Below are 25031 nucleotides of genomic sequence, written 5' to 3' on the forward strand. Positions count from 1 at the left end.
TATGTCCATTCAGTTATGGTGTTAGAAACACAACAATCTGGGAATGGTATGCTCAGGGCAAGGGAAGAATATGGGAAGTCACTAGAGAAGTAGAAGAGAAGGAACAAGAAACCCAGAGACAGCCTGACCCTCATTCCCCCATGTCACAAACATGCATACTAAGACACGAAGTTATTTAAATCTTAGTTGAGTCATATCTACACATCAAGTAGAGGTCCAACTCTTGTTCTTATTCATTTGTTGAATATTTTTAATGCTTGATTTAAAATAGAATGAAAGTTGAAACATTAAACAAAAACATTAGGATTGTAGGGGAAATGGGGATATTAGGAAAAGGGGTTATGTAAAAGACTGTTTTACTGCCAGTAAATAGATGAAGAGCTCATGCATTATGTCGAACTACACAACACAAATCACATGTATTAAATTGGGGCAAGAATTTGACTTGCCCTTTCATTAAACAAGGAAGTTTAAAGTTATTTTACTACATGGCAGGGGCACAGTCTTGATGAAATATGTTGATGTCTGTAAATGATGGTTAAAAATTAAGTTCTTGAGCACAAATTTAAAAACAAGTGAAATTCAGTAGAAGGTCCTATAGTCCATTACATTAGGTGAAATAGATGATCTTGAAAACACCCTTTTACCCCACAGCATAGTAGCAAGCAATAGGTTATTTTATTTCAGTTTTACACAGACAAAAAGCCTTACAGAATGGCTGGACTGCTGGATGTGAGCATCCAAGAAGTTTTGCTTGCTTATCACAGTTGTTATATTCATCGTAATAAAGGCAGGGGTTGGCTGAAAAAAAAAAGAATGGTATGAAACATTGTGATTAAAACAGTTGTGAACACTGAGGAAAGACATCAGCTTCCTAAGAGGTCAAGAGAAATGTTCTTTTAAAAATTTTTTATTAGATATATTTCTTTACTTACATTTCAAATGTTATTCCCTTTCCCGGTTTCCTGTCCGTAAGCCCGCATCCCCTCCACCTCCCTTACCGCCCCTCCCTCCCATATTCCCCTGCACTGGGGTCCAACCTTGGCAGAACCAAGGGCTTCCCCTTCCCCTGGCACCCCAACGAGGCTATTCTCTACCACATATGCAGTTGGAGCCCTGTGTCAGTCCATGTACAGTCTTTTGGTAGTGGTTTAGTCCATGGAAGCTCTGGTTGGTTGGCATTGTTGTTCTTACGGGGTTGCAAGCTCCTTCAGCTCTTTCAATCCTTCCTCTAATTCCTTCAAAGGGGTCCTGTTCTCAGTTCAGTGATTTGCTGCTAGCTTTGAACTCTGAGAAATGTTCTATATAATAGAGGATTGATTTGATTAACGTAGATTATTAGGTCTGAATGAAATTAACTTGTTGAATCAGATCCTCTTGAAGTAAAGGACAAAATGCTTCTCATTCTCTAAAGCTCTTTTACTCAATCTCAGTTTTTTAATTGGTGATACCATACCTGAACAGGCTGGAGATAAACAGTCTTTTCAATTACTCTGTCATTTTGAAAACAATATTGCCATAAAAATAATGATATATCACTGACATTTCAGTCACTTTTTAAAATGAATGTGAAGTTTGTCATTGAAGGATAGACATAATCTTTTTCCATTAATTGATTTCTTTATTTAAATCCTTATATCTGAGCCCCTCTCCTACCAGTATCCCCTTCCCACAGATCCTTTCTCCTCTCCCTCTTCCCTGTCCCTTTTTCTTCTGAGAGGAAGGAGACCTCCCTTGAGTATCCACCCACTCTGGCATATCAAGTTTTTGCAGGATTAGGCACATCCTACCCCAGTGAGGTCAGACAAGTAAGACCAGCTTGGGAAACTATATCCACAGACAAGTAACAGATTCAGGGACAGCCTCTGCTCTAATTGTTGGGGAACCTGCATGAAGATTCATTGGCTATGTATGTTCTGGGGCCTAGGGCCAACCCATCCACACTCTTTGGTCGGTGGTTCAGTCTCTGGGAGTCCCCAAGGGTCCAGGTTAGTTGACTTTGTTTGTATTCCTGTGGAGTCCCTATTGCATTTGTGGCCTGGAATATTTCTCCCTCCTTTTCCACAAGAGTCACTAAATTAATAGCAGATAAAATGGACTTCAGAAAAAAAATCCAGAAGGCCATTATATAATGATAAACATTAAGTGGGTAAAATAATAAAAATGCTAACTATATATCCATAAAAGCCTCTAAATATACAAACTAAACATTAGTCACCTCCCCAAAAGTGATGCATGAAAACTTTAACACTCCACTGCTACCAATGGACATATTGTCCATGAAGAAACTCAACAAACAAAAGAGTAAATTTAAAATGTAAGCCAAACACACATTATTTATGAATAACCAATGGAAGGAGAAAAATTGGGGACTGTCTTTACTAGTGCTAGTTTTATTCACATTGTTTTCAATTCCTAGTTATTGTGAGTGGAGTGCCAATGACCATACTAAGTAAAAATACATGGAGAAGGATGCCAAGTCTTTAGGCATAGACTAAGGAGTGGTATAATGGGTAGCAATATCAGAGAGAACAGATAAATCCAGTAACAGATAGAACCTGAGCTAATGAAGAATAATGAACAACTTAAAAACATTACACAATGATTGCAAACTGGTACAACTACTCTGGAAATCAATTCGAGGGTTCCTCAGAAAATTAGAAATATATCTACCTGAAGACTCAGCTATACTGCTCTTGGGCATTTGCTCGACAGATGCCTCACCATACCACAGGGGCTCAGGCTCCACATAGTGAACAAGCAGAAGGGCCCAAGTGAGGACGCTTCAATCCCACTTTGGAGGGAGAAGAAAACAATCGCAGGAGACAGAGGGAAGAAAGTACCTGAGTGGAAGAGGTGAGGAGAAGAGGAAAGGGGGAATATGATTGTATGGTGAGGGGAGGGAGGTGAGAAACTCTCAGAGCTCAAAGGGAGGGAACTTAGGTGAAGTGCCCTAAGGTGGGTAGAGGAAACTCCAGCACAGAGACAATGCATCCAGTGGAGGGATAAAGTTGCCATCCCATAGTCAAATATTCTGACCCAAAATTGTTCCTGTCTGAAAGAACTACAGGGACAAAAATGAAGAGGAGACTGAGAGAAAGGCAGTCCAGTAACTGGTCCAATTTGGGATCCATCTCAAGGGAAGTCTCCAAGGGCTGACACTATTACAGATGTTGGTGTGCTTACAGACCTGTGCCTAGCATGGCAGTTCTCTGAGAGGCATAACAAGCAGCTGATTGAAACAGAAGCAGACACTTACACCCAACCAGCCAGTGGACTGAAGTCAGAGACCACAGTGGTCGAATTAGGGAAAGGCAGGAAGAAGCTCAGGAGGAGGGCAACCCCATAGGAAAACCAGCAATCTCACTAACCTGGACCCTTGAGATCTCTCAGACACTGAGCTACCAACCAGGTACCATGCATGAGCTGGTCCAAAGCCTCAGACACATCAGGCAGAGGACGGCCTGGTCTGGCCTCAGTGGGAGAAGATGCACCTAACACTCCAGAATAGAAGATGTGCGTCCCTTTGAAGCAAAGGGAGTGGAGAGGTCTGGTGTGGGGAGGCTCATCTTCTTGGGGACAAGGGGAGGAGTAATAGGATGAGGAATGTGGAAGGGCTACGACTGGACTGTATAAAAATAAAAGTAAAGTAAAAAAATTTCCACAGTGAGGCAGGTTGAAGGTGATGGGACATCAAGCACTTTGCAAAGACTGGTAACCTTAAAGGAATAGTTTGTAGTTTACAATAAGGTATCTCAGGTAGTTGCGGAGAAAGGTAGTCACCCATATTAATATTTTACCTAGACTGCCTCTAACTCATAATTTTAACCTTTTAAATGGGAAGCTGAGCTTTCATATCTAGATATTCTAGTTCTGCCATACAGTGATAAAGTCAAAGAGGTTTGATTACTCTGGATGTGAGGGGAATGGAAGCAGAAAGAATATAGATCTATGTTGGTGCAATATTAAGAGGAAAATCACAGGAATATTCAATGTGGGTTAATGCTCCACTTAAAGGGCATGTGTTCCCCACGTCAATACACCTACGTCAGGCGACCTAAATTTAACAACAAACACAACTTACTACACAGTCCATCGTCACAGTTGTTTGGACAGTCTTGACATGGCGACCCCTCCTTATAAGGCATGTTTAGTGTGTCTTGACTATTCCCCCTTTAAAACAGGAATGAAGTAGAGGTATAATGAAAACCACCCCTGGAAATTATTTATTCCTTAATTACGTATGTGTCCACTGTCAACAGTCAAATCAAAAGATGGATTTTCAAGGACATTTACAAACAGAGCTAATATTTAAAATGGTTATGTGATCTAGATTGATGGCTCCAAGCGCCACCGTTGCTCTCATCCTTTGGGAGTTCTGCCTAAGTACACTTGGACTCAGTGCTGCATGAGTCATGTGCGACCAGGGCTCCATGTACGTGTATACTCAAATCTGATAGTGGGGCATTAGGTAGTTAGTTTAAGTTTTAATCAATGTCTTGGAAAAGTGTTGTGGAAAATAGAAGGTCTAGGGAAAAAGTACACAATTAATTGGCATCTTTTTATCTCATTTTGTACCAGTGATGCAAAGTATAGCATCTGATATTGTGTCCCATGGGTAAACTATCATAAAATCAGAAAAGCAAATAAGCATGTAAAAAAGAACTAAGGAAAGTACTGGGTATGAGAAAGAGTATAGAAGAAAGCCATAAGATAGGAAATATTTGAAATTTCAGGAAATGCAAAAAGTCTTGACTATCAGTATCTAAATGTTGTTTAGCTAATCTGCAGTCTTTGGTTAGCATCCACTTTTGAAGTTATATAAATGCTTTCGCTAGGACAAGGAAGTACATCTGCTCTCCCTGAAGCAATCGGGTTCTATGGCCTAGATTTTGTGACTAGTTGCTGTGATGGTAACATTTAGAATATGCACATTTATTTTAAAAAATTTTTGTTTTGGTTTGTGTTTATATTGTATATATGAATGTTTGTATGCATGTAGTGTATATGAATGTAATATATGTATGTACATATTGCCTTTAAAATTATCTCCCCATTAAAATCAAATAGTATTATATATAAATATATATGTATGTGTAAGTGTGTGTGTATGTGTGTGTGTATGTATGTGTGTGTGTGTGTTTGTGTCTGTGTGTAGGTGTCAGTGGAAGCCTGGTTAAGGCATAGAATTCCTGAAGCTGAGGTTATTGGCAGTCCTGAGACTCCAGTTCTTGGGTGTTGGAAACAATTCTTGCTCTTGGTAACAGGTTCTTTAAATCTCTGAGCATCTCCCCAGTGCCACATAAATTTCACAAGGAAACACACAAGTCAATATTGGGATCCCAAAGCTGAGCGCAGGGGGTATCATTTATCTCAATATCCTTTCTTAGCCTAACCCAGTCACATTCCCTTCCCTGTGTCGTAACACTTTCGAGTGAAAGAACAGAGTCACCAATAAATTGTCCAAATGTGTATATCTCTAATAACTTATGTAGTGAAAACATGATGAAAAGCGAAACATTTGGGGTATATTTGTGACATTTCGCTAACAAAGTAACTGGGAAAAATTCAGAACATTCATTTATAATATTTGAAACATTATACAAGGTTATTGTAGGAAGACAGTATATTTAGAAAGAATAATAAACTGGCGTTACATACTCATGGCAATAGTGACACACATAGAGATACGTAGCTGCCTTTTGCCTGCGGCATGATGCAACATCACAGCCAATGAGATAGGAAGAGGCCCAGACCATCTGCAAAGGTAAGAGATGAGTTGAGAGATTTTCATGTTTCCCAATGACTAAAACATCAACTCCATCATCTTTACACATAAGCATTCAGGGCATGGAGTGATAATTCAGTGGCTACAAGAACTTCCTTCTCCTTTAGTGGACATGACAGTGACTCCACCGTCCACCTGGACTACCAATTGCATCTCTAAATCCAGAACAAGAGTATCCAAGGCCTTTTTATAACCTCTATGGTTACACTTACACACACACACACACACACACACACGCACACACATTCACATGCACTCTCAAGTGTAAGCACATGTGTGCACACGTATGGGGACACACACACACACATACATTCACACACAGAAGACAGACATGAAACACTCATGCGTTTATGTCATCTTAGGGGAACAAGTGTCCTGTTATATTCATTCCCACTGAAAACCAGGATTGGAGTCATCTACTCAGCTCATTCTCTACATGTTAAACCTCTGTAATGAATATGCTAATACAGTAGTGGTTGTTTTCATAAAACTCAAACCCAGGAACAGTGTTTTCTCACTGGTCAAGATTGGGTATAATACTCAAATGGTTTTTAATTCAAATGAGCCAAGCTTAAATTCCTTCTCTGTACCTGTATGCTAGGTAATAATTTTATAATTTTGTTTGTTTGGTCAGTTTGGTTTGATTTGGTTTGGATGTAGCAGTTTCATTTTCTCATTTGTAATATGCATGTAATAATGTTGCCCAGGGCATGCACTTGTATGGTGAGGGTTAAATATTACAATGTTTGAAAAGGTGGAGAAGGAAATAAGGATGATGCAATGGAACCCATTATCTTCTGCAACCTGAGTAGGAGACTGGAATTTCCATCAGCCAACACTGAAATCTTTAACCAGATATCTTCTTCTTCTCTTCCTCCCCTTCCCCCTCCCCTCCCCCTCCCCCTCCTTCCTTCTCCTCCTCTGTTCTTGTTTTTGTTCTTCTCCTCCCCTCCCCCTCCCCCTCTCTCTCCCTCTTTCTCCCTTTCTCCTCCTCTTCCTCCTCTCCCTCCTCCTTATTCTTTCTATCATAGTAGTTTTCTCTGGCTGATTTTGTAAAGTATTATTTTCTGTTCACAACTTTCCTAGGTGCCTGTCTCCCTCCACACCATGCAGCACTTAAGTATCTTTTGAAAATAAGAATATGCTTTCACCAAATCTGAGGCTCCACACACTATGCAAACTTTGGGTGATGCAACTCAGTGACAGCAAGTTTCTCTGCTTATTCTTTCTCCTAAATATGTCTTATAAAATTTTGTTAACCTCTGAATGATATAGAACATATACTTAGGAAAAATGCAATAAAATGCATTAGAACATCTATTGCATTATATTCACACTATATATTAGTCTTAAAAGTAGTGAGTGTAATTCTTCCATTTATTCATTCAGTTCCTAATCCAAGAAGAAGTACAAATAATGTGAAAAATTAATACTAATCATCCCTATATTCTATAAATAATGAGAATATTTTTCTCATTCATGGCCTTTCTTTTTGTTAATTGATGTTTCTTACATGTATACAATTTTTATACATTTTCTAGAACGTTTGGCAAATGGGAGCAGTCATTTTTATAACTTTTTAATGTAGTGCTTCTTTTTGATAAATAAAAAGTTCATGGGATAAATTGCTGCACAAGACTGAAAGAGCCAAAGCCATTATGATAGGGAAACAGGATGAAGTTGACTTTTTATGAATGGGTTATAAGATGGAGGTTACATCATCCTGGGTTTACTGTTTTTCTTTCTCAGGTTTTCTTCTAATCCATTGGCATCATAAATCACTGGATTAAACCGTTAAGTTTAAGGCATCTTGGATTCTTTATACACACCAATCATGTTCTGTGCTATTGGTCTTGAAAGAAAATATGATTTGCTGATGTTTATTTAACAATTCCATGCATGCAATCATGACTGGTTATTTTGAGTTATATCTTTAGATACGTTTAACCTCAATCTTCCCTAAAATTTACTTCATGTAAGTTATGAGACTCATGAATGAATACTTTTGAGTCTTGTGCTTTATGAACAATCACTGTTTCTAATGTTTTCCATTTTAAATATTCAAATTTTCTTTCTTCTATATTTTTTGTTACTTCAAATTTAGAGATTTAAGTTTTTTTTCTTTAAAATTAACTTGGACTCTGTATGGCAGGCAAATGATCATTCAACCTGTTAATCAAATTAAGTCAATCCCTTGTCTATTTTCCTCCACCGATTGATTCTGGCATTTAAAATAATTGTAAATTTACACTGGGTAATATCATCACTTTGTTTCTGTTGTGAACACCTTCTCTATTCCTATTAACCACTCTCTCACTTTCTATAACACTAAGACTGAATGAATAAGAAGAAAATAAATTAAGAAAATTGTTCTGTTTAAGAAGCACAATAACAATAAACTACTTAGAATCCCTAGCAAGGAGTCTTAAACATTTCAAGGTGAGACTTGCAGAACACTAACTAAAAATAATTAAAGTAGATCTGATGTGGTTTGAAACTAATACCATTCCCAGACGGTGTCAGGTTTTGAACATTTTAACCATCAATTGGTTGTTTTTTGAAAGAAATATGCATGTCCAATAGATAAATGATAAATGTTCAACTTATTTAGAACCGTTAGAAAAATTTAATCAATGTTTCAGTAAAATCTTATGTCACTGCTCTCAGAATGATTGTCCTCTGGAAGAATAAGAGGAGAGATGTTTGCAATGATGTGGGAAGAGAAGGGTTCTTCAATGGTGCTGGTATGAATATAAACTGTGCATCTTCTGAGGAGATCAGTTTGGAGATAGGCACTCTTGTCTTTACCATAGTACCATTCACAATAGACAAGCCAGCTTAGGTAGCTGTTACTTGATGAATTTGTTAGAAAGAATAAAAAGAGAGTTTTTTAAACACTAAGAACAATAAATTATGCCATTTGCAGGAAAATATATAGAGCTATGGATCTTTTTATTGAGTGAATATGGATAACCTCCTTAATCAAGGAAGGATCAGATTTTCTCTCACATATGAAGTCCATTTGTCAAAAGGAGACATGGTAATAAAGGGACCATTAGGATAATGAATGTGGAGATAGGACAGGGAAAATAAATAGAAAATAAAAGAAGTGAGTATAACATGCATGTAAGAACTCTCATAACAAACATTATTTTATACAATTAATATATGCTAATAAAGAAGCTAAGTGGGATGGGGAAGTGATGAAATATTTGCCTTTTCCACTGGGGACCAGAGTATAGAACTCCAGAACCTATATAAAGACTTCAGCAGGTGTGTTAGCCATTTGTAATTTTATTGCTTGTCTTTTATCTTCATTTAATCAGAAAAATACAAAGTATCTTTTACTGAGAACATCATACATGTGTATCCATATCACTTTAGCTCTCCCACTTCAAACTCCTCCCATGAGCTTCTTGTTACTTCTTTAATCATTATATATATATATATATATGTGTGTGTGTGTGTGTGTGTGTGTGTGTGTGTGTGTGTGTGTGTGTACATATACATTGTATATTCAACCTACTGAGTTTCTTTACTATTTTCTTTCTCATATGTCCAATGCTGACACTGTCTTTTGCTGAACAGTTATTGGCCCTGTACTTCAACTAAAAGGAGGGATCAGGTAAAATTTCCCCTGTTGGCACTGTCAAGACAAGCAGTGTTATCATTGTCCTGGTCACAATTCAGGAACTAGATGGGTAGGATTTCATGGGCCATTTTCCTTACTTCTGAGAAGAAAACCGGTACTTATTTTTTAACTACACATGTATCCAGTCATGTGTGTATCTGGAAGGATACAGATTACCTGGGTGTAGTGATAAGTTTCAATGTCATCATCTGTGGATGGCCATTCTCCATATTTGAAATATTTCGACTCATTGTACCAGATTTCAATTACATTTGACCAGGAAGAGGGGTAATTTTCCATATGCATATTTTCTCCACAAAATGTATCTGAAATGAGGAAAGATGGCTGTATAATATTTTTATAAAGTAGAACACAGATGTTCTCCTCATTTTACTTCACAAATGTTTTAAGGATCACCTAGGCATTGCTTTAAAACAGAAAATAAGCTTGGTTGTCTATCTGTTTTGCTCAATGAGTATGGTGTGTCAAGTCTGGTGAGGCAGATGATGAGAAAGCTTTAAAACCATAACTTCAGATCTCTCAACCTGTCTCCTAACAGGTCTAAAATGATGGTAAAAGTCTGTATGAGCTGTGGTAGCTGTAAGTGAACAAGCTCTAGAGATAAAAGCAGTTACGAAGAGGGAACACATTCTTAAAGACATTAGATCCATTTATCATACATGCTTCAGGTAGGATATGGTATTGAAGAATAATCTGTCTTTCTCTAGAATATAAAGACAGCCCCATTGTTGAACACCATATCATAAGAGTACCAATAATCTGTAGGCATAAAGTTGTATGTGTATTTTTTAAAGTTAGTTTGGAAGAAAGCATTCCTTAAAATGTTGTGAAATTCCATATGATGCATTAAATATTGGGTAGTAGTTATTCAGTTTATATGACAAAACTGAGCCTGTCTTTGAGAACTCAAAATTGTTTATCTGGGTAGTTCCACAGTTCCTCATGTCTCTGTGCTCCAAAACTAAGGAAATCCCCACTCTGAAATTGTGGACAACTAAGATAACATTGGATGGAAACTTCCCAGCTATCCAGATGTAATCGATGCTTTAATGTTGCTTGTCATGATTGCTTCCTCCCATGGATGAGAGCTTAAACTCCAAAATTAAGAATATCCAAACTTTAAAAATTAAAAGCAATGTGTATCAAGATACAATCTACCATCAAGGATAGTTGAAGGTTATTGTAGATTAAATCTGTTAGCTTACTATTGCCCAGTTGCTTGCGTGAATGCTTTTTTTTTTGAGATGTAATCTATTCATTAATATCTTTATTTATTTAAAATTCAGTTTTACTAAACTGTCCCACAAGCTCTCACCTGTTGAAACGTGTTCACTAGATGATATAGCTGAGTGGGTTGTAGGTGCTTTGAGAAATGGAGCCCATGTGACAGAGTTCGATCTTTGAAGATCCATGTCAACAGTGTACTTTCTTCCTATTATTTTTTTCTCTCTATCCAGTTTCTTTTCTAATAGCGGGGAACAGCCTTCTTTACTCTACCCTCCATCATCTCATGTGGCCTCAGTTCTATCCCAAATCACTCAAGCTGAAAAGCCATGGACTGTACTTTCTGAAGCCATGAAATAAAAACAAAACTTCACCTTTTAAAGTGATCTCCCCTCACACCCCCTTGCAGGTATTTTATTCCAGTGTTGGGAAAGCTATTTAATACAAGTTGAGTCCTACAGACCCAAACATACTTGGTAGTCTCCTTTCAAGTGAGTCACTGTCTGACTTGTCGCAGTACCTCGCCAGAATTCTAGCATTTTCTGCAGCAGCTGAACTCCAACTCTATGATGCAAGAAAAGAATGAAATTGGCTTTCTCTACATAAGATACCCAGAAACACAATGAAATTGACTTTCTTTACCTAAGATACCCAGAAACACAGTGAAATTGGCTTTCTCTACCTAAGATACCAAGAAACACAATGAAATTGGCTTTCTTTACCTAAGATTCTTGCTTTTTGTAAAAAAAAAAAGAAAAGAAAGTGGATTTGTCACATCTTTTCTAGTGGAAACAGAACTCTTACATGGTGACATTTTCCTTAAGTATTCTAGTAGGAACAAAAGGAAGACAAGTGTGTAATTCATCTCAGTTTCCTGTGATGTTACAATTTAAAATTACGTCATAACTTTCAGACCATAGCTTGTTTCTCAGAATTTAAGTAAAGAGCTTCATGAAAACAGATCCAAATCAGAAAGTTAACCCAATAACTTGTCAGTTGTTCTACCTCAGTGCTGGCTAGTTTTTGTCAACTTGATACCAACTAACCTGAAAAGAGGGAACTGCCCCTGAGGAATTGTCTTCATCATTGTGGCTTGGGAGTATGTCTTTGGGGGCATTTTCTTGATCAGTGATTGTGTGTGGTTCTGGGTAATGTAAAAAAACAGACCAGGGGCGAGGAAGACTCATGAACAATAAGCCACTAAGAGGAATTCTTCCATAGCCTCTGTTAGACCTTGCCTTGACTTTCCTGAAAAATGTATTGTGATCTGGAATTTATAGACCAGATAAACTCCTTCTTCCATATGTTCCCTTAAGTCAGTGTTTCATCACAACCACAGAGATGCAAACAAGAAAAGCCCCGGGCTTCTTATTTCACCTCTTTGACTCCCAGCTTCTGCAAATATGATCTGTAAGTTATGCCAAAAGTTTGTTCAGTGGGCAGTCCTTCAAATAAACCTGTGACATTCTGAGTCTCAGAATGTGCGCTCAGCAAACAAATGAGGTCTGTGAATGCAAGCAGAATCATATATCCCTGCCTCAAATAACGATTAAAGCAAAGAGGGAGTTAATGCTCCTAGATGCCGTTACTAACTATATTCTTCCACTCGGGCAGCAACTCAAAGGGGACAGCAATATTTTCCTGCGTGTGACAATGTTTTTTTTTTAATTTTATTTTTTAATGTCATGGGTGGTTTGCCTGCGGGTGTGTCTGTGTGGGTGTGTCAGATCACCTGGAACAGGAGTTACAGACGGTTAGTTGTGAACTGCCCTGTGGGCGTTGGAAATTGAACGTGGGTTCTGTGGAAGAGCAACCAGTGCTCTTTTCTAACGAAGCCATCTCTCCAGCTGAGAGCCAGAGTTTTAAAGCTTTTAAGTGTCACACAACAGAGAATTTGAAACAGTTAATTGAGAGTATTCTGAACTCTTCATGTAGTCGGAATTAGTGTAGTATGGGCTCAGTTTAAGCATTGTTTTTAAACCACTCAGAAATGCCTACATGGGGGTAGTGGTGACATATTGACACTCCTGCAACCCGCAGCCCCATAGTCTGCTACGTGTTACACTGTCATCCACAATTATAGAATTTACTTGCTTTACTCACATACTTCTGTATAAATTCTCTAAGGATGTAAGAACAATTACAATTCCTTTTGGACTCATTTTCCACTGCTTCTGTGTTTTGAGCTTGGTGTTTGAATCAAATCTTTAGAACGCACTAAGTTCACTGGACTTAATAACAATATAGGAAGCAGCGTTAGAATTATTGCCATCGCTCTAGAGAAAAAGTCAATTTTTCTCAGCATGGACGCTAAGAAGATAATTACTGTGTGTATGCTGCCATCTTGTGGCTCTCTCGCAGAATTACTCTTCTAGCTGACAGCATACAAAACACGTTTTTTGTTTCCATTTTTCAAGTTAAGAAAGATTACTCTTTCATGTGTGTGTGTGTGTCCAGCTGAGGAAATATAAAACGCCAAAATTACTTTCTGTATACAATAAGACTTCGCAATAGAGAGGCCGTCCTAGCAATATTTGTTTGTTCATCTGGCAGAAAGGAGATGGAAATTATCTTTGATATAATTAAGATCAGAGTCCCTGGCGATCTTCCCTTGAATGAAGGATTTAGCATAAAACAGATTATATTCTTGAGACCCCTTGAAATGGAGACAGCTGTAGTGCAAAATTAAATAAACTAAATTACTTTTACAAATTATAAGAGTATTTCTTCAGGAGCTCACCAACCGCCTAGTTTAGATTTGAACATCAAGTTATCCTTAGCCTCAGCCTGGTAGTCTATCTGAATACTGGGATTCTGGATATGAACCACTATGGTTGGCTCAAGAACATTTATTAAGAGTAGCACAAACATGGATTCCTACGGCAACTGACCCTTTTAAGATAGTTTATCAAATAATACTATTAATTTTTAAAGTGGTCCAGAGATAATTTTCCAGAAACTACATGTTTTTTTCTCTTGTTGCTTCCTCTCCATTGTTCACAAGAGAGTACTGTCAATTAGGATCCCCCTCTAGGGCAGTATTTCCTAACCTCCCCAATGCTGTGACTCTTTAGTAAAGTTCCTCCTATAGTGGTGACCACTAACCATAAAATTACTCTGTTTCTACTTCATAGCTGTAATTTTTAATGTTGTAAACTATAATACAAACATGCTATGTGGCCCTCCAAAGTGACTAAAAAACATAGGTTGAAAACTCTTGCTCTAGGACCTGCATTATTATCTGAACTCCATCACTCTTGGCTCTCTTGTGCCCAAGGATGATGACCAAGGTCCCTAAATTTGTCTTGTGATAGTAGCCATCAGGTTTTGCACTGCCAAGCTGGGTCTCTAGATTTCTATGGAATTCAATGAAATTCAATACTAGTGTTTAATGTCTGTCTAATTTTTTAGCTATGAATTCGAACATCCCGATTCTCAAATACTTGTCACATATCTGAACTGCTCTGTCATGTACATGGGAGAGTTACTCACATCCTCTTAGACTCAGGTTCTTCTGCTGCTATGTCATAGATCTGTTGCAATGACCGAACGATTGGCATAGTCACAGGACTAAGTAACAATGTAGGAAATGCCCCCAGTGCCCCATGCATCTCCACTGATGTTATGTTTAAACTTACCATTTTCAGCATGTTCCTGGCTGGCGGGGACACGTTTCTCCTGAAGGCATTGTGTGTATCGACAATTTCTTCTTGTGGTTCAGTTTGTGATTCCGTGATCAGTTGATTATAGAGAACTCTATCCAGTTTGAGATGCTACCAGAAAATTATTAATTAATATCACTTCTTTGAAGTGGCTCTTGTCACATGAAGTCTATTGCATGTAGATCTATAGGCAATGTGAAATTAGAACTTACAGTGAACAAACAATAGTGGTCAGTATTCAGGAATTATTGATATACAAGTTTTTCTACATTTTGTGTTGAAAAGAGTACACATTTTTTTTTCAAATTTATGATTCATACTTATAGTCAAGTAGAAGTTCTTGTTATTGGACAATAGGAATCACAGAGGCCATGGCTTGGCGTCTCTTGTTCACTGAATGACTCTCTGCCTTAGCTCATTCTCTGCACACCTGCTAAAAGCAATGCCTGTGTAATTGACAAATGAACAATGCACACCTGAGTCCTTGTCAAAGTGTGTGTGCTTGTTTATGTGCACATTTATGTAAGAACCAAAATTAAGAGTGTATTTTGAGCACATGATTAAGTGGTCTTTACATGCTCCAGGTTTATATCTCTTTTTATTGCTTAGATTTAAAAACTCCATGGATTTTTAAAAACAAGCGGGTACACTAGAAAGCATAAAGAAAATTCAAACTCAGGTTTCAGCTTCAAATGTGTGACTCCCCTTTAAGAAAAAGTATACATTCTCTCCAGCCCAATTTATAATATTCTTAAAATCAAAAAGAATATACCTCATTTGAAGATATGCTTATGTGGGAGGAAAAGTAGCAATAACAGTATTTGTCTATTTTTCTTTGATTTAGTTATGAAAACACATGGATAAATTGTAAAGAAATTCTTGCCTATACTTTTATTATTTCCCATCCTCCCTCCATCCCTCCTCTCCTTTATTGCATTCTTTGCTATCCTTTCTTTCCTTCCTTCCTTCCTTCTTTTCTTTCTTTCTTTCTTTCTTTCTTTCCTTCTTTCTTTCTTTCTTTCTTTCTTTCTTTCTTTCTTTCTTTCTTTCGTGTTTATAAAAAGGACATAGACTGGGGCCCAATGCGTTAAAATGAAAGTTGAATTTTAAGCGTCATCAATTCCAGTTCTCTACTTTTTTAAAATTAAAAGCCAAGCGCTCCAAGCACTTTATTTTTTTCTTATTACCCCCCATCCACCCCCTTACTGCCCCCACCGACTTTCCCTTCCACTGGGGGTTCAACTTTGGAAAGACCAAGGACTCCCCCTTCCACCGATGTTCCAACAAGGCTATTCTCTGCTACATATGCAGTTGGACCCCTGGGTCAGTCCACGTATACTCTTTCACTAGTCTTTTAGTCCCTAGAAGCTCTGGTTGGTTGAAATTGTTGTTCTTATGAGGTTACAAGTCCCTTCAGCTCTCTCAATTCTTCCTCTAATTCCTCCAAAAGAGGGTCCTATTCTCAGTTCAGTGGTTTGCTGCTGGCATTTGCCTCTGTATTGGACATGCTCTGAATGTGTCAATCAGGAGAGATCCCTTTCAGCATGCACTTTTTAGCTTCATCAATCTTATCTAGTTTTGGTGACTGTATATATATATGGGTCACATGTGGGGCAGGCTCTGAACGGCCATTCTTTCAGTCTCTACTCTAAACTTTGCCTCCATATCCCTTCCTATACATATTTTTTTTTCCTCTTAAGAAGGAGTGGGAGCATCTGCATTTTGGTCATCCTTCTTCTTCAGCTTCCTGTGGTCTGTGGATTGTATCTTGGGTATTCAAACTTTTGGGCTAATATCCACTTATCAATAAGTGCATACCAAGTGTGTTTTTCTGTGATTGGGTTACCTCACTCAGGATATTTTCTAATTCAATTCTAGTCCTCTAAACCTGACGGTTCACTTAGGCCTTCTATTCTTTTGTTGTGCCCTTGCTTCTGCTGTATTAGTAGGACTTGTTGGGGGTAGAGAGATGCCTTAGTGGTTAAGAGCAATAAACACTCTTCCAAAGGTCCTGAGTTCAATTCCTACGAACCACATGGCTCACAACCATCTGTAAAGGGATCCAATGCCCTCATCTGATATGTCTGAAGACACCAACAGTGTACTCAAAAACATAAAATAAACAAATAATTCTTTTTATAAAATGGAATAGGACATGATTATCTGCATCATTAGATGAAGTATGTGAATAATTGATACACCCTTCTCCTACCTCTACATCCCATCAAAGGGTTGTTGGGTATTCTTAAACTAAAATTAGGTATGTAACATATGATCTTTACATACTCTGAGAGTCACAACAGGAACAAAGACAGTAAGAGTAGCAACAAGAAACAATAACAAGATGAGTTTCATTGCCATACCTGAAAAACAAAAGTAACAGAATTTTAGATTATTCTTTATGTGCGGGAAACTATTTTCTAAGAAACCTTGAACTAACTTTACATGGCTATCTTTTTATAATAGGACATGAAAATAAAGTCCAATATTATGTCTTAGCTAAGGGGACTCAGAAAATAATATTCCATTGATTTAAATGATATGGACTCAAAATGTAAACTACTTAATTTCCAGAGTCTGAATATGCACAACTGTTTGTTAATAGGGAAGTAAAGTAGCAGATGGCATTTACATGGCTCACCAGGTGATGAACAGAGATTGAACTACGTTTTCTTCATTGATTCAAGTTAATCCCAAAGGTGCCTAGTTGCAAAAGTCAAGAGACAACATCTGTAGCCTATAACATGAGATAGACCCCATCAGCCAGGCATTATTTGAAAGAGTACACAGAAGCAGGTGATCCTGTTACTACTAATGTATGTATGTATGTGGTTTAAAGATATTCTGCACATCTCTCTCTATTACTTGGCTACAAATACTTGTGTTTGTGTTGTAACAAAATCAGTACTAATGAATCTTTATTCTTATTTAATGCAGTTTGTCAATTCTAAGATCTTAATAGGTGACATTTTTGCTAACAATCTATTATGTTTATTTCTATAATCCTACAAGGACCTAAGAGCAATCGGGGGCAGTACCATTTGGGTTTCTGCCTGCTACAAGAGCTGAAAGTCAGAAGCAAAGAGTGCCTACATACCTAAGAGCAGAGCTTCCTTTTCCCAGATTCAGCTGAAAGAAAATAGGTCTACAGGAGTTCTGATTCACAGGCCTACAGGAGTGTCAAGCCACTGTCAGAGACAACAAGACAAGCTAACACCAGATACAACCTGATGGCAAGGGTCAAGCGCAGGAACCTAAGCAACAGAAACCAAGACTACATGGCATCATCAGAGCCCAGATCTTCCACCAAAGCAAATACAGGATATCCCAACACACTGGAAAAGCAAGATTTAGATATAAAATCACATATGATGATGATGATAATGATGATGGTGGTGGTGGTGGTGGTGGTGGTGGTGGTGGTGGAGGAGGAGGAGGAGGAAGAGGAGGAGGAGGAGGAGAATGAGGACTTTAAGGACATAAATAACTCCCTTAAAGAAATACAGGACAACACAAGTAAACACATAGAAGTCCTTAAAGAGGAAACACAAAAATCCCTTTAAGAATTATAGGAAAACACAACCAAATAGGGGAAGCAATTAAACAAAATCATCAAGGATTTAAAAGTGGAAATAGAAAAAATAAAGAAGGCAAAAAGGAAGACAACCCTCGAGAAAGAAAACCTACAAAAAAGATCAGGAGTCGTATGTATATGCGAGCATCACAAACAGAATACAAGAGATAGAAGAGAGAGTATCAGGGGCAGAAGTTACCATAGAAAACATTAACACAGCTATAATGTAAATCATAAAAAGCTCCTAGTCCAAAACATCCAGGAAAATCCAGGAAATCCAGGACACAGCGAGAAGATCATAGGTATAGAAGAGAACTTAACGGGTCAGTAAATATCTTCATCAAAATTATAGAAGAAAATTTTCCTAAACTAAAGAAAGAGATGCCCATAAACATACAAGAAGCCCACAGAACTCCAAATAAATTGGACCAGAAGAGAAATTCCTCTCATCACATAATAGAAAAACCACCAAATGCACTAAACAAAGAAATCATATTAAAAGCATTAAGGGAAATGACATATAAAGGCAGACCTATAAGAATTACATCAGACTTCTCACCGGAGACTATGAAAGCCAGAAGATCCTGGACAGATGTCATACAGAACCTAAGAGAACACCAATACCAGCTCAACTTACTATACACAGTAAAACTCTCAATTATCATGGATGGAGAAACCAAGATATCCCATGACAAAACCAATTTTAAACAATATCTTTCTTCAAATCCAGCCCTACAAAGGATAATAGATGGAAAATTCCAACACGAGGGGGGAAACTAAACCATAGAAAAAGCAAGAAAGTAAAATCCTTGCAATGAACCAAAAGAAGAGAGACACACATAATTCCACCTCAAACAATGAAAATAACAAGAAGCACCAATCACTTCCTTAATATCCCTTAACATCAGTGGACTCAATTCCCCATTAAAACAACATAGACTAACAGAATGGATGTATAAAGAGGACCCAGCATTTTGCTGCCTACAGGAAACACAACTCAGAGACAAAGACAGACACTACCTCAGAGTAAAAGGCTAGAAAATAACTTTCGAAGCAAATGATCCAAAGAAATAAGCTGGAGTAACCATTTTAATACTGAATAAAATCAACTTTCAACCAAAAGTCATCAAAAAGGATAAGGAAGGACACTTCATATTCATCAAAGAAAAAATCCACCAAGATGAACGCTCAATCCTAAATATCTATGCTCCAAATGCAAGGGCATCTACATTCATTTAAGAAACCTTACTAATGCTGAAGGTCCCACATTGCACCTCACACAATAAGAGCAGGAGATTTCAACACCTCACTCTATCACTGGACAGATCATGGAAACAGAAATTAAACAGAAACATAGAGAAATTAACAGAAGTTAAGAACCAAATGGACTTACCAGATATTTATAGAACATTTCATCCTAAAACAAAGGATACACCCTCTTCTCAGCACCTCTCCAAAATTGACCATATAATCTGTCACAAAACAGGCCTCAACAAATACAAGAAGATAGAAATAATCCCATGCATCCTATTAGATCACCACGGACTAAGGCTGGTCTTCAATAGCAACAAAAACAACAGAAAGCCCACATATACAGGGAAGTTGAACAACACTTTACTCAATGACAACTTGGTCAAGGAAGATATAAAGAAAGAAATTAAAGACTTCTTAGAATTTAGTGAAAATGGAGGTACAACATACCCAAACTTATGGGACACAATGAAAGCAATGCTAAGAGGAAAACTCATAGCTATGAGTGCCAGCAAAAGAAACAGGAGACCATACACCAGCAGCTTGACAGCACACCTATAGCTGTCTCCTAAGAAACACAACCAGAGCATGCCAAATACAGAGGTGAATGCTAGCAGCAAACCACTGAACTGAGAACAGGATTCCCATTGGAGGAATTAGAGAAAGGATCCCAAGAGCTGAAGGGGCTTGCAACCCCATAAGAACAACAATCCCAACCAACCAGAGCTCCCAGGGACTAAACCGCTACCCAAAGACTATACATAGACTGACTCATGGCTGCAGCTACATATGTAGCAGAGGAAGACCTTGTTGGACACCAATGAAAGGAGAAGCCCTTATTCCTGCCAAGGTTGGACCCCCCCACTGTAGGGAAATGTTGGGGAGGGGAAGAAGGGCGGGAGATAGGGAGGGGAACACCATTATATAAGAAGGGAGAGGGATGGAATAGGGGCCTTATGTACGAAAATCATTTGAAAGGAAAATTTAAAAAAATCCAATTAAAAAGAAGAAAAAATTTAGATACAGAGTTATCTGTCACAAATAGATGAACAATCCTTTTTTTTATGTAGCATGCATAAAGGATTGAACACTATAATATATACCTGTGACTTATTATCAAAGAACAATGGACATAAAACAGAAAAACTCCCTATTCTGACCTCTAATAAATAATCATGGGCCCACTAGTTTCAGGTAGGATTATGGCTACCTTAGCACATTGGTCTCATACTAAGAACTTTGATTTAGCAAAGATTAGCTTAACTGAAAAGAAGGAAGGAGATCTGCTAAGAAAGAAATCTCATCCCTTAATCCTGCTTTGGCTTTCAGAATGTGTCCACTCATGTTAATGTTCCTTAAAGAATCTGAAGTACAAAAACAATGTAGGGGATCACATTACGTTGCTTAAAGCTCAAATAGCGCTTAAAGCAATCATGTTGAAACAGGAAGATACTATTTAATACCTAACCATCAGGAATGCGTTAAAGATTTTAGAATGGAAATAGAATTCATGTAATTGTGAGAAGATTGGTGCTAGTCAATGTATGAGTATATGAGGTTACAGACTGAAGATCTCTTGGGTTGTGCTGGTTGACACAACTCAAAAATCAGGAGCCAAAGTTTAGAACAAAGGATCCCAAAGTGGCTGTGGTTTCATCCAGAAATAGAGCCTATCGTCAGCAAAAATGCCAGCCTGAATATAAGGATTAAACAGCATGAATCACGAGCTTAATACGGCTTGGAGGAAAAACAGTCTTAGGGTAGAGGCCTTTTATGTCTAGTCTGAGCCTTGTGCACTAGGTCAGAGAGACATGATATAATCCATGGACTGACTAGGGCTGAGCATACAGAGTATCTTGCACAGTTCTCCACTGATCACAGGCTGCGAATCTGTAAACAAAGCTGACCTTTTATCTGAGATGCTAACTAGTTGTGTGAACTCAGTTAAAACAGAGACAAAGGAGAATAAACTCAGAATTTCTTTTCGAACACATATATTTTATCCAAAACATGCAATTTTGAGTCAATATTCTTTAAAAAAATGGACAATTCCCAAACTTGAAAACCTGACTACATAAACTTATTGTCCTAAATTTAAGCTTAGACCAGTGGGCTATGAGCAATTAAAAGTTAATATTTACTGGGAGTAAATATGGAGGATGTGGGAAAAAGCAGAGGAGGATCAAGCAATGCCCTGTGGCAAGACCTCGAGAACATGTTCTCTTCTGGGAATTATTAGACCATAACTTCTCATAATCAACTTAAATGAAGAACAGGCTCTTCCTTGCCTTGACTGAATAATCGATAAAAACAAACCTTGCCAAAAGCCCATTTTCCCACATTTAATCTTTTTTGCTTTGACAAATATGTTAATCTCTACTTTCAACCAACTACAGGAAGGCAGTCAAGCCACAGTGGTCCAGCTTGATCACGTGTTGTACATATGTGTATATCTATACCAGTTCTACAAGAATCAATATACACACTGAATCTTTCTAATACCCAAGTAGATACCTCGTGCACTATTATATCCACAGCCCTACAATAAAACAACAACCTAATCTTTGTGATTATGCACAGTTTTGATCAATACTTAGTCTTTGTAGAGTTGACATATGTATACTTAATGCTAGCTACTTTGCTAATATGCCTACATGAAACATTCATGGCACATATGAGGACATTTGCCTTTGTCAACAGCTATGTGGCAGTCCACCATATAATATGTATCTATGATACAATGTATCCATTTTATCATTAAAAGATATTTTGATTTTTTTTAGTTGGGATTTTAGTAAAAGTTCATATGAATATTTTATTGATAAATCTTTTGGAACAAACTTCATGTCCTATTTTGAGGATGAGCTCTATAACCTAGAGTGGAACTACTGGGCTATATAAGCGCTTTTGTTTCCTTTAGGTGATTTTAATGAAAGACTGTCCAGAGCAGTTCAATTTTTAGTAAATTTGTGCCTTTTAAAAAAGCAATTCTTGCTTCATATGCTTACCAGCTATTTGTTTTTGTTTGTACATAATGTTATGTCATTACATTTTTAATTTATATTTATCCTATGACTAATAATACTGAATATATTTTTATGTTTTATCAGATACCGGGCACTGTCTTTTGTGTAGTTTATATTCAACATTTTTGTCTATTGTTACAATTACTTCATTATGCTTTTCTTATTGGTTTATGTGAATTATCTGTATGTTCTTGATAAGCTTTCAAAATGTATTAAGTTTTTATTAGCTTGTGGCTAATTTTTAACCTCCTTTTTCTTTTTTTCATTTTTGTTAGTTCTTTGAGAATTCCATACAATGTTTTTTTTATCAATCTACCCCTTCACCAACTGCTTTCAGACCCATCCCTTTCTTTCCTTAACTACTCAATTTCATGTCCTATTGTTTGTTTGTTTGTTTGCTTGTATTTTAACCGCATAAGGCATGGTTTGTGCTGGCCATATACTCTTGAACATGTTATCTTGCATTAAAATCTGATCAACCCTACCTGGGATAACATCTTTAAAGAAAACTATCTGTTTTTCAGAAAACATTATTTGCCAACTATGGGTGGAACTTCGTGCCCATTTTCCTTCTCTGGTTTGAACTTGTTCTTAGTACCGTGTCTGTGCATTCTGTCACAATCCCTATAAGTTCATATCTACAAGATCCCTGCTATTTCCAGAAGACAATTTTCTTATAGACAATGTCCCTGAATCATATAATTATCTCACCGTTTTCCTCAATAATCTCTAGCATTAGAAAAAGGGTTATATAAAATAGCTGTCCCATATATATATATATATATATATATCTTATTTAGCAAATGTTTTAAATGTAGATATTAAGTTTTAGTTTTACTTACTATAGTTAATGTTGTGTTTGTGTGTCTCTGTGCACATGAATGTTTGATAATTTCTTGTTAACTGAATAGACAAATTATGGAAGAATTTTTCTTCTGGACATTGATCCAACCATTATAAAATATTGAAGAATAAATAGAACATCTTAAAAACTTGCACTACTAAATATTAAAACTTGCTATAATGCGGGACATGAGCAGTAGTGCTACCATACATTTAGAAAAATTGATCAATGGAATATTAAAGGATATAAAAATAAATTTATACATATTATCTTCTGATTTAAGACAAAGGCTAACATGAAATGGACTAAAGAAAATTCACTGAAATATCTAATACAAAAATAATGAATTTGAACTCTCACATTTTAAACAAAAATATATTTTATATGCCTTATGTTTAATAGTAAATAATACACTATTTATTGCAGATTATACTTGTTTGACATAAATCTGCACTTATTTTGACAATAACCAACTAAATGAGTGTCTAGTCATAACTTTGAAACAAAAGATCATCTTTTGCTTTCCCTATTTAAATTTTGCATTAGATTTATTTCATTATCTTCTGTACACTATAAAAATGGACCTACTCACAAACAGTATGGAAGATATACTGAAGGCGATAGTTTTCTAAACCAGAGAACAGAAGAATAGCACACACGATGGGAAACATAAGTAGAGCAGTGAGGGCTCCAAGAAAGGAGTGAGCAATGAAAAGACACAGAGAAGAGACACTGCTGAGGAAGTCTGAGACGTGTGTGATTTTTCAGACTACCAGATCTCTCATGAAGATATTGAACCCTTGAAGAAAGATCAAAGAACAGCAGCTAGAAGATTTGCAGAAAGGAATTTGAATAGGTAAAAGTAGCCTTCCTCCCTCAAGACCATAATTTTTTTTCTGTAGATTGCTTTTCTTATGTAAGGTAAAAAGTGTTTATCCTATTATCCACACAATGATTCATGATTCCCCAAGATAAAGTGCAGATGTAAAATATATGCAAGATTGTGATAATCTTCTGCTAACTGCTTATTTTGACCATAGTTTCAGATAGATGCAGATGAAATAAAATGTTGTAGACTCCACTGATCCATAGTTAGATGCTTTACACTTCTAGTGGGGATGCAAACTAATCCAGCCTTCTCTGGAAGTCAGTATGGAGGGTTCTCAAAAATCTAAAAATAAGTTTATCATATGGCACAACTATACGACTCCTGAGTATTTACCAAAGAGCTTCAAGTCAATATATTTCAGAGTCATTTGTAAACCCACATGGTGTTTCTTCTATTGATACACACATAGATAGAAAACTACATAATCAAATCCTTTTCAGCCAGAAAGAAGAACATAGTCATGTCTTTCAATGGGAAGGAAAGCAACTCTAGATAATTATATTAAATGAGTTAACACAATTTCCTAAGACAAATGTTACATCTTTTCTCTCTTTTCTGATTCCTTGATATAATATAGGTACATATGACATACAAGTAGCATTAAAACTATCTATTGTGAAAAGCCATTAATTTAAGGAGAAAGGAGAGACAGGGAAAGGAAAGCAGGTATGAGGGAGGGGAATATATTCAAATATATTTAAACATAAGTAAAGATCTCCAAATTGGTGCTATCAGATCTTACTCTAGTAGTTTATGAGAATAAACTCAACAAGTAACATTATCTTTGACAGAATATATTGATCATAAATCGTACAGAAATTGCAAAATGGTGGACCTTTACTTTTAGATCATGCCAACATTAATAGACTTTGCATGTAATCGATTTTTATAGCAGTGCTGCTGAATTGTTATACATGCATTTCCTTTATAGTTAAATGGACTGAAATACAATGTATAACTTACCCACATCCATGTAGCTCTTAAAATTTTGTGCTGCTACAAACCAGGTCTTTGTATTGTGTACTAATGAGTTAAATGACATTTCCCAAAGACAATCTGCTCAATGAGGCAGTTAGTACAAGGGGACCGGCTTCATCAGATCAAGGAACAGGAACGGATAT

The 25031-nt window shown here is 37.0% G+C and overlaps 1 protein-coding gene across 1 annotated transcript; it reads right to left on the reverse strand.

Annotated features, from left to right (window-relative positions):
* Positions 1-232: 232 nt before the first annotated feature.
* On the reverse strand, positions 233-25031 carry Crisp1 (cysteine rich secretory protein 1). The gene is made up of 8 exons (XM_032899482.1): positions 24874-25031; positions 16613-16689; positions 14303-14437; positions 11138-11228; positions 9597-9745; positions 5662-5759; positions 4085-4173; positions 233-801 (listed from the first exon to the last, which is right to left on the reverse strand). Exons 1-8 carry the CDS (start codon positions 24950-24952, stop codon positions 674-676), a joined length of 846 nt encoding a protein of 281 aa, XP_032755373.1. The 5' UTR covers positions 24953-25031; the 3' UTR covers positions 233-673.

This window comes from Rattus rattus, chromosome 4 (genome assembly GCF_011064425.1).
Source record: "Rattus rattus isolate New Zealand chromosome 4, Rrattus_CSIRO_v1, whole genome shotgun sequence".
Taxonomy (NCBI): domain Eukaryota; kingdom Metazoa; phylum Chordata; class Mammalia; order Rodentia; family Muridae; genus Rattus; species Rattus rattus.